Source organism: Theropithecus gelada, chromosome 2 (genome assembly GCF_003255815.1).
Source record: "Theropithecus gelada isolate Dixy chromosome 2, Tgel_1.0, whole genome shotgun sequence".
NCBI lineage: Eukaryota > Metazoa > Chordata > Mammalia > Primates > Cercopithecidae > Theropithecus > Theropithecus gelada.
The window spans coordinates 77,550,319-77,565,870 of record NC_037669.1 but is presented as its reverse complement, the minus strand read 5'-3'; the positions used below and the strand labels follow the sequence as shown (position 1 = coordinate 77,565,870).

The 15,552-nt window shown below is 42.6% G+C and overlaps 1 protein-coding gene across 16 annotated transcripts in view; it reads right to left on the bottom strand.

Moving 5' to 3' along the window:
• Positions 1-15,552, bottom strand: part of CADPS (calcium dependent secretion activator) — a 489,640-nt gene that overhangs the window by 159,491 nt on the left and 314,597 nt on the right. For all 16 annotated transcript variants that reach the window (XM_025376721.1, XM_025376726.1, XM_025376718.1 and 13 more), the window contains 2 exons: positions 13,798-13,864; positions 1,753-1,861 (listed from right to left, as the gene is read on the bottom strand). In XM_025376721.1, the coding sequence (XP_025232506.1) occupies positions 1,753-1,861; positions 13,798-13,864 (176 nt within the window). The remainder of the gene's footprint in view (positions 1-1,752; positions 1,862-13,797; positions 13,865-15,552) is intronic.

The window sequence follows — 15,552 nt, the reverse complement described above, 5'->3', positions numbered from 1 at the left end:
AAAAGGAATTATTGTCATAAGATGGTATTGATTTCCCTTCTCATACTGGCCCTTTAGCTTCCCATTTTATGTTTTAAAATTTATTAATTTTTACAATTCTTTCTATTTTTTGAGTTGGGGTCTATCTCTGTCACCCAGGATGGAGTGCAGCAGTGCAATCATAGCTCATTGCTGCCTCCAACTCCTAGGCTCAAGCAATCCTCCCACCTTAGCCTCCCTAGTAGCTTAGACTACAGGTGTGTGCCTCCATGCCCTGGTTATTTTTAAATTTTTTTGTATAGATGATGTCCAGCTCTGTTGCCCAGGCTTGTCATGAACTCTGGTCTCAAGCAATCCTCTCGCCTTGGGATTACGGATGTGAGCCACCACGCCTCACCCGAGCCTTCTACTTAAAAATAAAAGTCCTAAGGAGGACTGAATCTGTTTTTCTGAAGGAAACCCAATGACTTAAGAAGAACACAGACCATCACAGAATGCCCTAAGGAGTGGTTTCCTAAGGCAGGAGCCCCATCCTTTCCATGAGAAGTTGCATGAAATTGTTTGTTTCCAACTCGTTGGTTCTACTCATTATGAAGGATTTCCAGGCAGAGCATTTAATTCATGCCTTATGTGGTCAGCTCTGTATTCTGCTCCGGCAGGATGCAAATAACATATGAAAGTCCGAAGGGGTGGGGCTGGGCCCAGTCACTCGGTTGAGATTCTGAGGGTGCTAATTTTACTAAGTGGGCTGGGCTCAAGGTCTTCCCTGCCATACCTTTTCAGGTTAGCACCCCATCTTCTCTCAAACTCTGTTTTTCTTTTTTGTGTATTTTGTTGCATGTGGAAGAGCAATATGGGAGTAGAAAAAAAGGTTTTGGGCCAAATAATGCAGTATGGTTGGAAATGCTTTCCTTGTGCAGATTTGGCATAAAAATAAACTTCTCCGGGAGAGGGCTGTTGGTGCTTGTTGTTCATTAATATGCTGAAATGATTTCGCACCCCCCTCCCATTTTGAAGGTTCTTTGAGGCTGATTTCTATTCATTTTTTTTTTCTGGGAAAAAGATAAAATGGGTAGGGGGAGAGGTGCGAGGGGGCAGGATGTAGAACTTATGCAGTGTAGAACTTTTAAGAAATACTACCGTTTGTGTAGTTTTCTTAGTTACATAAGGCTTAAGGGCTTCATTGTCTCTGCTTGCGGATTGGTGTCTTCACAGGAAAAAAGACATTTAGGGAGGGTTTTCAAGTGCTGCCAGCTAACCTTATGAGCTCTTGAATTGTAGTTAGGGAATATGGATATATTGGGCAGGCTCACTTGGTCACTGAAACCTGCCAAGCTCACACATCACTGGTGAAACAACACACACACACACACACACACACACACACACACACACACACACACACTCTCTCTCTCTCTCTCTCTCTCTGGTGTACATGTAGGACTACTTCTTTTTCAGAATTTTTTTTTTTAAGCATTGTATGGTGGAGTCCATATTTCATGTGGATACAGGTAGGTAAAAGAAAAATGCTCTTCCTTTTTGGTTTTAAATTAGAGAATCCCTTGAGTAAAACCAAAACCCTAGGTTAGGATGGCATTTAACCAACTGGGATGGAAACGGCATAATATCAGGGATTGTGCCGTTGACAGCTGAAACCCTTAGTAAATTGACTCAGTGCCTAGCATGGAATAAGTGCCCAGCAATTATTAGGTGACCATTGATTTGGGAAGGCTGAGGGTTTGTGGGCTCGTGGCCTTGAGGGTCGGTGGGTACCTGGCTGGGGGTCGGTGTAATCCACAGTGTAGCCATCCAATTGTAGAAGTTCCTGAGGCTCCGCTTTCTTCTCCCGATAACTGCACATGGCAAATGTGTACTGACTGACCTGTTAAGGAAAAGCAGACTGTGAGATTGACCCCTAGAGCCTGTCTTCTCCAAAAAACCCTCCCCCATGTTCTCTCCTCTGAGGATCTGGACTGAGTGGTTGGGTTCAAATTGAGTTTTGCTACCTCCTGGCTGTGTGACGTTGAGCATGTTACTTAACCTCTCTGGTCCTTTATAACCTCGTTTGTAGACTGGATACAACCTTAGAACCTACCTCTTTGGCTTATTGTGAAGACTGAATGAGTTCACATGTGGAATGCACTTAGAGTCTGTTCCTGGCACTTAGTAAGTGCTTGATGAAGGTTAGCTATTATCATTATTGCTTTTAATATAACTGGGTTAAGCTACATGCAATTGCCATTTTTGTAGGTCAAAAGTGGTTAAATGACAGCAATTTTGTATGTTCTACCTAATGTGACTGTGGCCTTGGCTGAGACTGCTATGCTTGCAGATACAACATGGGCCTTTTGGTCAGAAGTTAGAGGCTAGACATTCATTTATTCATGCCTTTTTATTTTAGTATTTCATTTTTTGCACCATTTTGATCAGCGTCAATCTACGTGTTTCATCCCTTTCTTCTTCCTGCTGAAGGAGTACTTTGGTTGCTTTGAAGTCTTCTTTTCATCTCAGACAAGTGCAGGAGTGACACGCTGTCACAAGCAATGAGTGCTTGATCGCTAGGTGCCAGTCACAGTAGAGCAATCCTCAGCCCCCCCAGTGGCGTGGCTGTTGTCACTGGTGCCCTAATGGCAGCCCTCACTCCACCGACACAAACCATGCCAGTGCAGGGCGGGTGCTCACAGCTGCAGGCCCGCCTTCAGGACCCTGTCGCTCTAGTGCATCCAGACCCAGCACATATACTTAGCATTTCTACATCTGGCTTGTCTGCAAGGAGCCCGTGGGAAAGCAAGCATCCTCCCAGCTTTGGGCTAAAAGCTCTCAGGCATATTTACTATCCATGGATGTCAAATGTCTTGGAGAAGGAGTGCCACATCCCTCATCCCTTAGTTTCCTTTATTAAAAGAGACACTTTCTAAGTGAACTTTGATCCCAGCGGGGGACATTTTTAGACTCTTCTACAGTGAGATTTGTTTTTGCTGTTTTAATGGTGATACGAAGTTGACGTTCTTGAGCGCTACATGCATCTCCCCCACTGTCTGAGGCGTGAGGGTCCCAGTGGAGAGATGCAGTGTCCGCAGGAGGATGTTTTTGGTAGTTGGTTTGTCTGTTGCTGCCCTCTGTTGGCTCCTGATGGAAACTTTACTGCCCCACTTGGGTTTCTTCATAATGTAAAGGGTTTGCAGAACTTCTTCCTTATATCGCAACGCCAGGGGAAACCTAAGGCTGGGTCACTGAGAGTATTTTCATAAAGAAACACATATAAATTACTTGTAATAAAGAAAATAACCAATAACATACTCTTCTCCTAAAATGGAAGGATAAGAGTGTAGGCTGGGGGTTCCATGGGCCTGGGGTCCCATCCGAGTTCTGTTAAAGCTGTCTGTTCTCTAAGCCTCAGAGTCTTCATCTGTATTTACCGGCATCTTATTGTTGCTAGAGAATTGAGTTTTACATACCATGTGTGATACCCATAGAGCAAACACTTCATATACATATGCATTTTTACAGGCAGCTTCCTTGCATTCAACACACATTTTAATATAGCGTAGCTCAATAGGTGGATTTACCTACTGGATTATAAATTCATTGAAGGCAGGTCTAGGTAGTCATATGTCTTGATTGTATTTTCACTCCCATGAGCAAAATCTGCCATATAATGGACATTCACTAGTTGACTCTGATTGGTTCTAGAAAGTTGAGTACATACAATCCAATCAAGAGGTTTTATGCCCAAAATTTACAGGGTATTCCAAATATAGCACCAGGCCTTTCCAACTTGTTATTATTGATTCTAGGGATAACAGATTTCCTGTGACCCTTTGCATGACAATGATCATAGATATTGCTGGAATGGTTATATGGAGATTTTTTTTTTTTTTCTTTTTAGATGGAGTTTTGTTCTTGTTGCCCAGGCTGGGGTGTAATGGCATAATCTTGGTTCACCGCAACCTCCGCCTCCTGGGTTCAAGTGATTCTCCTGCCTCAGCCTCCTGAGTAGCTGGATTACAGGCATGCGCCACCATGTCTGGCTAATTTTGTATTTTTAGTAGAGATGGGGTTTCTCTATGTTGGTCAGGCTGGTCTCAAACTTCCGACCGAAGGTGATCCGCCCGCCTCGGCCTCCCAAAGTGCTGGGATTACAGACGTGAGCCATCGTGCCCAGCCAGATTTTTTTTGTTTTTTGTTGTTTTTAACCTGGCATTTCTCATCTGGCAACATGAGAGATGACATAGTTTGTTAATGTGATTGGCCAAACAGAGTTGCCGACACTCACTTGAGATTAAAAAAAAAATCACAACAGAAGGGTGTTATTTCAAGATTTATGCATTTACTATTACTACATGGTTTGGGCTTTTTGATTTTTTTTTTTTTCCTTTTCTATTTCAGTGGCGTCCTTCTTGGAGAGCTGTATGCTGATGCCCTCTTCTGGTTATATTGCTAAAGTCACTCTCGACAAACTGAACTGGTTTGAGTTGGTAAACCAAATTGAGTTGGTTTATTGGGAGCGTCTTGATTTAGGATTTTGCAATGTACTTTAGGAAATAAAGGAGGGGAGAAAGAATGATTTCTCTTTGAATGATTCTGATTATTGGAAATTTTTTGGGGAACCTCAGTTTTTCTAGAGCGCTTGAATGGTGGGAGAATTGCAAAGATTTGGAAAGCTTTACATTTATTTTTTAAACTTCCACAAGACCACACTCAGTAAAAGTCATTCCCAATGAAATGCATGTTCCTCTGTCATAGAATTCTTTTAAAACTGTATTTTGTTAACGAAAAACTAAGGAGGCAGCGAGCACTGTTGTAATAAAGGCACGGCAGAGCCTGGAATGCATGTTAGAAGTAAGTCAGCCATCCTTGTCAGAGAGCCTGGCCTACAACAGAAAGCATAAAAATCTAGTGATCTTAAACAACCAGCAGATATCTGAAAGTGCACTTTGGAGAGAAGGGCATAAAGGACTATGTTTTTCCCATCCTTGGGATTTTCAGAGGGTAGGTACCTTCTCATGGAATCATGGGACAGACAGTTGGGACTTCTGAGGGAACAGTCAGCAAGGTTTTATTTTAAAGGTGGCTGCACCTCAGATACACCTTTAAAAACCCTTAGCTCATTTCCGGTCACTTGTTTAAACTAGAGAATGCTTTGAAATAATGTTCCTTAAAGAGCGGGTGGCGGGCTGGGCGCAGTGGCTCACGCCTGTAATCCTAGCACTTTGGGAGGATGAGGCAGGTGGATCATGAGGTCAGGAGTTTGAGACCAGCCTGGCCAACATGGTGAAACCCCCTCTTTACTAAAAATACAAAAATTAGGTGGGCATGGTGGCAGGCTCCTGTAATTCCAGCCACTCTGGAGGCTGAAGCAGGAGAATCGCTGGAAATGGGAAGGCAGAGGTTGCAGTGAGCTGAGATCGCACCACTGCACTCCAGCCTGCCAGAAAGAGTGAAACTGCATCTCAAAAAAAAAAAAAAAAAAAAAAAAAAAGAGTGGATGACAGCAGCTGCCTTTATTATTAGACAGTGTGTGTGTGGGGTGAGGGGGCGGATTAGGTTGTTAATATGTAGCTACATTCTTTAAGTCAGACCAGAATCAGAAACTCAGTTCAGAGTAGGTCTTAGGATTATACATTTTTCATAATTGTCTCAGATTCTCTCTCTTTTTTTTTCTCTCTCTCTCTCAAAATAAGGTCTTGCTGTTGCTCAGGCTGAAGCGCAGTGACACAAACATGGCTCACTACATCCTTGACCTCCTGGGCTCAAGTGATCTTCTTGCTTCAGCCTCCCCAGTAGCTGGGACTAGAGGCATGTGCCACCATGCCTGGCTTTTTTTTTTTTTTTTTTAATTTTTTTTGGTAGAGATGGCGGTGTGTAGGGGGGGTGATATCTCACTATGTTACCTAGGCTGGTTTGAACTCCTGGGCTCAAGTGATCTTCCCATTTTGGTCTCCCAAAGTGCTGGGATTACAGGCATGAGCCACCACACCTGATCAGATATCTCTTAATACATGCTAAAGTGTGAGAATCACTGTTTTAATATATAGGAACTGTCCATAACCTCTAAGATTGACCCTGAGTTTCAATTATAGTTAGCAAGTAGATTCTAGTCATGAGATGAAAAGGTTAGACCTTTCTTGTCCCCAACTCTCCCCTCCCCTTCTTCTTATCACCTATAGGAGACTAAAATACTTGGACATAGAACAGTAGAATGTATTTTGTCTAAATCCCCTTTCCTTGCTTTTACCATCATTCTTTGAAAATTAATCAGCTGTTATTTTTACTGAACCCTGGTCACTAGCCCTTGTCCGAAATTCACATACATATTTTAGAAAAGCGTTGTTTATAATAGATGCATTCACTCATTCAACAAATACAGACGTGATTCCTGTTCTCATGTCTAGTGTGAAGGTAGACATTAATCACGTTATTTCAGAAATGTGTTATCTTAATAATGGCAAATATTAAAAAGAGAGGTATATCATACTGTAAGAGCTTGGAGATTTGGTCTAGATGGGTGGTTGGGCAAGGAATTCCTGAGGAAGCATTGATGGATTGAGCCAAAATCTGAGGATGGAGAAAATTTTTATGGTGTGAATCACACAGTTCCTGGAGACTAAGGACTATTTTTAATGTGATGTAGTTGCGAATGAAGGATCACAGTGTCTAAATCCCAGATTCCTGATTGGCACTGAAGTGAAGGCCATTTGGTGGAGGAGAAGGAGAATAGATTTTAGAGTCATGCAGAACTGGATTTGGTTTTCAGATCCATTATTTTCTAAGTGAACCAAGACAGTTCAATTAACTTTTCTAGGACATGGTTTTGTGATCTATAAATGGGGATGATGATAACATCTGTGAGACATTTCCTTTTTTGATAATTAAAAGAGAATTTATTTCTTGTAGACATGGGGTCTCACTATGTTGCCCAGACTGGTCTCAGACTCCTGGCCACAGGTGATCATCCCAGCTCAGTCTCCCTAAGTGCTGGGATTATAGATACAAGCCACTGCACCTGGCCTTCTGTGGGGGCATTTCTTATGTGTGCATGCAGGGCATTCATTGCCCTCCCATGACTGAATCCTGGTCTTCCTCTGGGAACCACTCTTTTTTCAATTTTCAATGCAAGTGGTTTGTGTGGGCCTAACTGTATGTCTAGCTGGAAGTACGGTGAGTAAAACACTTGTACTGGAACAATTGGAAAAGAAAAGTTTTCTCTGGGGCTGGTAAACTTTTGTAAGGCTTGAGCTGCCAGAGATCATGCCTGAGGGTGAAGTCAATTCAGAGGAAATCAGAGCCAAGGGATTACATATATTGAGAGACAGAGGCTTGATAATATTGTTTGAGTCCTTGATCTAGCCATGACAGAAGACTCTCCAGTTAATTACTAGTTTAATTAGCTAACCAATACAATTCTTCCCCTTTTAAAACTTAAGGTTGTTTGGGTTGATATCTGCCATTTGCAACCAGAATATAAATATAAATGTCTTCTAGAGCAATTATGGAGTTGAGTGGCAAAAACAAACATTCAGAGCTACAAATTCTTCAACTACTCATATGTCTTACAATTCATTTTTGTGGTTAACTTATTTCAATATTGTATTCCCAGGTGACTACTACTGTATTCCAAGGCATTATGTATTATCTAACAATATTTTGTCTTGTTCTGATTTAGCTATTTTTCTGAAAACTAGAACATAATTTTTGGTAATATTCTTAGTTGGGAATCAGAAACAGAGGAGCCATGTTGGTTCTAGCTGAGTAATTCAGTTCTAGAACATTCTTTTAAAAATGTTTTATTTTAAAATGTTTTATTTCCATAGGTTTTTGGGGAACAGGTGGTATTCGGTTACACGAGTAAGTTCTTTAGTGGTGATTTGTGAGATTTTGGTGCATCCATCTCCCAATCAGTATACACTGAACCCAGTTTGTAGTCTTTTATCCCTCACCCTTTTCCCACCCTTTCCTCCTGAGTCCCCAAGGCCCATCGTATTATTCTTATACCTTTGCATCATCATAGTTTAGCCCCCACTTATGACTGAGAACATTTGATGTTTGGTTTTCCATTCCTGAGTTACTTCACTTAGAATAATAGTCTCCAATCCCATCCAAATTCCTGCGAATGCCATTAATTCATTTCTTTTTATGGATGAGTAGTATTCCATCATATATATAACATTCTGTATGCATTGATCTCTTTGGGTGCCAGTCCTGTCTAAGTGCTTGGAGTTACTGAAGGCACTTGCAATCAAAAGACCTGTGTTAGGTTTCTTTCTTTCTTTTTTTTTTGAGAAAAATTCTCGCTTTGTTTCCCAGGCTGGAGTGCAGTGGCGCGATCTCGGCTCACTGCAAGCTCCGCCTCCTGGGTTCACATCATTCTCCTCCCTCAGCCTCCCAAGTAGCTGGGCATACAGGCGCCTGCCACCACGCCCGGCTAATTTTTTGTATTTTTGGTGGAGATGGGGTTTCACCGTGTTAGCCAGGATGGTCTCGATCTCCTGAACTCGTGACCTTGTGATCTGCCCGCCTTGGCCTCCCAAAGTGCTGGGATTACAAGCATGAACCACTGTGCCTGGCCTGTGTTAGGTTTCATATTTGGCTGCTTATAAGCCATTGACCTTGGGCAGGCCACTTAGCCACTCTGAGCCTTAGTTTCCTCTAATGTGAAGTTGAGAAAAGCCTTGTCCTCACTGTAGTACAGAAAGGTTGTGAACACTTTGTAAACTCTAAGAAACCGTATAAATACTAGTGATTGTCCACATTATTAGAGGAACCACATAATATTACTGTTTGTATAGTGCTAAAATGGGGGGAAATGTCTCAGAAATTATTTGAACACCCATCAAAACAGTAGATTTTAACCAGAAATCTTTTTTTTTTTTTTTGAGAAAGAATTTTCCTCTGTCACCCAGGCTGGAGTGCAGTGGAGTGATCTCAGCTCACTGCAACCTCCGCCTCCCGGGTTTAAGTGATTCTCCTGTTTCAGCCAACTGAGTAGTTGGGACTACAGGTGTGCGCCATCATGCCTAGCTAATTTTTGTATTTTTAGTAGAGATGGGGTTTCACCATGTTGCCTAGGCTGGTCTCGAGCTCTTGACCTCGTGATCCACCTGACTCAGCCTCCCAAAGTGCTAGGATTACAGGCATGAGCCACCATGTTCAGCCACTGGAAATATTTTGATCATAGAATAAAAATATTTTTAAAATAAAAAGATAGCGTTAAGACTTTCTAACCTGATATGGGTGATAAGTTGGCCTGTTTTCACTGCTCTCCTTACACACACAGGGTGGGCCGTTCTGGCTATCCAGTGGTGCTCTATGGAATTGGCACCTTTATCATTAGTGTTGATTTGGTCACATTAGAGTTACTAACAGTAGTAATCAATGTGCTTGGTTCTCGCCATGGACCCGAGGGTTTAGAACAAGGCCCCAGTAATTTCTTGACTCAGGATACTGAAGGCCCATTTCCCCTTAATCTCTGGATTAGGGTTTGCAGCCAACCAAGTTTATAGGACATATATTGGAATTTCAAGGAACATGGCAAGGGGAGGCTTTATCATGCCATTTGAATATAGTCATCTATTTAGCTACTCTGATGCTTGGTTCCATAGAGAACATAAACTCAAAGAGGGTGTCCCCTGAAGGGAATAAGACCTTTCATTTAAGCAGGATAATGACCTCCAAGGCAGTGTTTCTCCAAGGGTGGCCTTTGGACCACCTGCATCAGTATCTCCTGGGGTGCTTGTTATAAGTACGGATTACTGGGCCCCACCCCAGACTTACTGTATCAGAGTCTTCTGGATGGCACCTTGGGGATCTGCATTTTAAACAACACCTGATGCAGATGGTCCAGGCCCACATTTACAGACATCATCTCATCGCACAGGAATGCTTGAATCTCTGGCACAGAAGTTCCTTGCGACTGCTTCATTCCCTTCACAGTTGGTAGGGTAGACTCTAGCCACCTCTATAATAATTTTAGCTCTGATCCTTAAGAAATGGGAATTGCTACTTTGGTCCAGCACTCCTCTGAGTATGTCCTTTATCCCTGACTAGTAGAAAGTCCCTTTATAGCTAACATTTTGTTCCCCAAGACAGTAGCACTAATAGGAAATCTCAGTCAGGGAGAGTTTTAATTGTTACGTGTTATAAGCAAAAATGTAGACTCTATGTGTACATGTAGGAGATGAATTTTGAGGAGACTAATGTTGGATGTCCTCTCTTCATCTTTGTTTTTTCAGACAATTTTCCTTGTTTTAAATCTAATGTATGAAATCATAATTGTGTTGGAAATTGTGTGCTCCTAGCTCTCTATGTAAATACGTTCCATAAGATCTAACATCTGAATTGAAAGACACAAAGATTCAGTAAGTCACTTGGGTAGATATACTTTCTGTTTGGTGGTTTCCACACTGTTTTCCAGGGAGTTCCCTCTAAGGCTGCCCAGGAGCAGGGGCGGGGTTAGGGGAATCTTCTCCCTCTCCCAGAACCCTCACCATTCTGCAAATTGAACCAGGGTGGTTCTCTGGGTTTCATGTTTGCATTTTGAGTTTCAAAGTAAGGGTTGGTGGCTAAAGAGAAACTGAAAATTGCTTGTACATATGACTGAATTCAACATTGCATGCAGCTGTTGGGGGCCAATTGTCACCACTTGGACTGACATCCTTTTCTTCAAACAACCTGGGACATTTTAGCTTCCTCTGAATTGGACCAGCACTGGCGCCTTGAACTTTCCTCCTGCAGCTCTGATGGCATTGGGGTTGTTTCAAAGGGAGCGTGTTTTTTTCATTATGATATTGATAAAGTGCTTCTAAATGTAATCACTTAAATAGGGGAGAAGAAAAAAATGGAAATAATTTAAAAATAATGCAGTATTTTCTGGGTGTGCCAGAAAATTGCTTTTAGACATTGTCATGGTGAATGGGACAAGAATTGAAAGAGAAGACCTGAGTTGTCACTCTGGCTCCCCCATTATCTTTGTGATGATGGGACTCTCATGTCACCTCTGTGTGTCACAGAGGTTGTTAAGGGAGAAATCTGATTCAGGCTGAAACAGATTTTTTTGGCGGGATGGATGTACCCAACATACCTTGACAGCTCTTTAAAGTTAATGAGAATCATATGTACATGAAAAATTTCACAGAATTCTGAACTTATTTTCTCCTGCCTTTCTAGGAAAGATACTGAACTTTAGATGAGAAGTACCCTTTTATGATTCTCAGAAGTGAGCACAGAGCTTGCTTTTTAGCTGCTGTGTGACTTTCATCTTCTCTTGGTAGAAGGCTCAGTGTGAAGGCTTTAACACCTGTGTTCCAGTTGCCTGAAAAAATCATTCTCTCCCTTTTGGTTCTCCCTATACTTACTGTACAGACATGGCTTTACTGATGTTTTCCACACATTTCCTCTTGTTTTTCCTGAAGAGTTTCCTCTCCCGAAATAAGAGGTCATCTACTTCTCCTAAGTACTTAATCATATCAGAAGTTCTCAGAAATCTGAGAATGGTTGTCACCAGCCACTTCTCGGAGCACATGATCTCTTCTTTTTCAGCACCACCCAAGGTATTGCCTGAGCTTTTCTCCTCTCTCTTCCTTTTTCTTTTCTCTTCCATGAACATTTCCTGACTGCCCGTGCCAGACACTGGGCTAGGGACTGTGTATGAGTGTGGTGGAGGAAAGAGGGAAGGACACAAAAAAGAATCAGAAACAAAACTGGCCCTGAAACAGTGCACAGTCTATCAGGGAGGCCAGGCATGCTCCCAAGTGATTCCAAGAGAGACTGCTGTGCCAAGTGCAATGAGAAGCCCTGAGGGGCGAGAACCATGCATGACTCAGCACTGCTTTTTTTTTTTTTTTTTTTTTAGACAGAGTCTGACTCTGTCTCCCAGACTGGAGTGCAGTGGCGCAATCTCCACCTCCCGGGTTCAAGCAATTCTCCTGCTTCCGCGTTCCCCGTAGCTGGGATTACAGGCGCAAGCCAGCATGCCTGGCTAGTTTTTGTATTTTTAGTAGAGATGGATTTTCACCATGTTGCCCAGGCTGGTCTCAAACTCCTGAACTCAAGTGATCCACCCACCTCCGCCTCTCAAAGTGCTGGGATTACAGGCGTGAGCCAGTGCTCCTGGCCAGCACCGTCTCTTTTGATGTGTCTTGTCTTCCCATTTACATTGTATGCTCTTTAAAGTGGATACCAGTTATTTTTACCTTCCCAGTATCCATTTCTCCTTTTGGTAATGGCATCCTGATTTTGCATGAAAGACAATCCAGTGGGACTGTCAATCCAAGTGCCACCCCTTCTTCCTGCTAAAAGTTGGGAGTGAACAAGGTTGGACTAAACCAATTCTCCCTCTATGAAATTTGACCCTCAAGGAGAGATGCAAGGATGGAAAGTGGTCAGAGCCAGTCTGTCTCATGACCACACCAGAAGTACTGGCCGTGGTTCCAGGACTTGTGATGGTTAATATAAGGTGTCCACTTGGTTGGATTGAAGGATGCCTAGATGGCTGGTGGAGTACTATGTCTGCGTGTGTCTGTGAGGGTGTTGCCAGAGAAGACTGACAGTTGAGTTGGTGGCCTAGGAGAGGAAGACCCACATCCAGTGTAGATGGACACCATCCAATCAGCTGCCAGTGCAGCTAGAACAAAACAGGCGGAAGGAGGTGGGATAAGTTTGTTTGCTGAGTCTTCAGGCTTTCATCTTTCTTCCCTGCTACATGGTTCCTTCTGTTCCTAATGCCCTTGGGCATCAGACTCCAGGTGCTCTTTGGCCTTTATACACTGGGACTTGTACCAGTGGCTTGCTGGGGGCTCTTGGGCCTTTGGCCTCAGACTGAAGGCTGTACTGTTGGCTTCCTTTGTTTTGAGGTTTTCAGACTCAGAATAAGCCACTGCCAACTTCTTTCTTCCCCCGTTTGCAGACAGCCTATTGTGTGGCTTGGCCTTGTAATCATGTGAGCCAGTTCTCCCTAATAAATGCCTTTTCTTATATACATACATCCTATTGGTTCTCTCCCTCTGGAGAAGCCTAACACAACTTGGATTTCTGGAACTATGCTGGCCCTGTTCTTAACATGGATGGGTAATTCAGACTTTTTCACAATTCTATGAGTTAACTCCAAAGCCTTCCACAGATTCATTTTTTAAACCTTAATTAGCTTGAGTCTATTTCTGCTGTTTGCATATGTAGAACTCTAACAGATTCCTTTCTGGGAGCTAAATACCAGACCTTAGTTCTTCTCTATGTCCTCTCAATGTGCTCCACACAAAGTAGGTGCTGAATAAATATTGGTCAGTTAATAGTCTGAGGAAATGTACTGCAAGCTAAAATAGCTTCAATTGCTTAGCCATGCATTATTTTAATTATTTATTTTTTTTTTGGAGACGGAGTTTTGCTCTTGTTGCCCAGGCTGGAGTGCAATGGCACAGTCTCAGCTCACTGCACCCTCCACCTCCCCGGTTCAAGTGATTCTCCTGCCTCAGCCTCCCTAGTAGCTGGGATTACAAGCATGCACCACCACGCCCGGCTAACTTTTTGTACTATTACTAGAGACAGGGTTTCACCATGTTGGCAAGGCTAGTCTTGAACTCCTTTTAAAGTGATATAAAAATAGAGAATAGAGCACAAGGGAGACCTTTGGGTACTGGAAATGTTCCGTATCCTCCTCTGAATGGTGGTTACATGGATATATGTAAAAATTCATTGTGCTAAATGCATGAGCTCTGTGTATTTTATTAAAGTTATACTCAGTTAAAAAGCATTCATTCATTCTAGCAAATCTTTAATACCGATGTCTCTTAAGACTGATATTATTAGAGTTGAAGAGTTAGTTACCTGCACCAATACAAAAAACCTTTTCTTCCATCTCTTCCAGACATTCTTACCGATGGCCCATAAATACCTAAGGGAAAGGAGAAAGACCAGAGCTGCATTAATGCATGAGTGAGTGAACTGTTGAACACACTTTGCCATGAGGCTTGGTACATATAAACAAGGAAATGCACATGGCTCAGGAACAGGGCACAGATTTTGGAGCCTGTGGTTGAGCATAAGCAACAGCAAGCACTGTTCACTTCCACTTACAGGAGGAATTGAGGCCTATCGTGAGACTTAGACTCCTTGACTGATTCCAGAAAGCACCTTGGAAAATGTTATGCTGCAACTTAATTTGTGTACGCGCTAAAAGTCTTTTAGGTAGGGGAACTCCTGAAAGACACTGCACACAAAAGAAAAAAGAGGGTGCTAAATCTCACAACTCTTTTGCCTCTTGTCAAGTTTCATTCAGGAAAACCTTCCCTTGTTTTCTTTTGCTGTATTGCAGGTGTATTACAGGGAGAAATGCGGGTACATTACAGGGAGGAAGTTCCAAGTCAACACAGGAAGTTCTCCCCACTTCCTTCCTCCTTCTCCAAAAGCTCTTCTGTTGAAAGAAATTAATTTTTTATACAGGAAAATAAAATAAAAAGGAGGGTTGAGAACTACAGAGGCAGAGCTCAAAGCTATCTGGATATGTTAAGATAAGTATTACTGCTTTTTTTTTTTTTGAGACGGAGTTTCACTCTTGTTGCCCAGGCTGTAGTGCAATGGTGTGATCTCAGCTCACCACAACCTCCTCCTCCTGGGTTCAAGTGATTTTCCTGCCTCAGCCTCCCAAGTAGCTGGGATTACAGGGATGCGCCACCATGCCTGGATAATTTTGTATTTTTAGTAGAGATGGGGTTTCACCATTTTGGTCAGGCTGGTCTCAAACTCCTGACCTCAGTTGATCCATCCGCCTCAGTCTCCCAAAGTGCTGGGATTACAGGCGTGAGCCACCGCGCCTGGCCTAAGATCAATATTACTAATCAATTCATGTATTATCCTATCTGCTTTGTGGATTGTTACACATTGAACTGGCACCAATCTAGGAATCGAGGCTGGCATTTTTCAGGCTCTATCCAACTAAGAAAGGAGAGATCTGGTCATACTGAAATACATTCAAATACTAACTGAGTTCTAAAACTGGCTTTACCTGTTTACTGTCCTCAATACCCACTGGAAAACTTCCAAATCCTCACCTCACCTCAAATCAGACAGAATTTCTGCTTTGGAACATAATGAAGAATTCACCTAATTAAAACTTTTCCTGCCTGACAAATTTCGGGGGCCCTTAAGAGTGGCTGGCAGCCAAAATCTACTCAGACCTTCAAGCCAGAAACCCAGGAGTCATCCTGGGTCCTTCTGTTTCCTCATCCTTATTCCTCAATAGCCAAGTGCAGTTGAGTTTTTACCTCCTGGGGAGTTCCTCACGGCTCCGTCTTCCCTCTTCCCACTTCCACTATTTCAGTCCCCACCCACATTTTTTGCTTCCATGGACAATTATAGAGGAACCTCTTAATTGGTTTCAGGGACACGAGAATGATTTTTATCCTATTCTTGGAAATGAGACAGAGCTTACCACCTGCAAATCTTATCATGCCTTTTCCATGCTAAAATTCCTTCAGTGCCTACCCTCTTCCCCTGCCATTTATATGAAAAGTGCCTCAAACTTTGGCCTCTTACATTTCATTTTCATGATTGGTCCCACATCTGTTCACCTATTCTATTGAT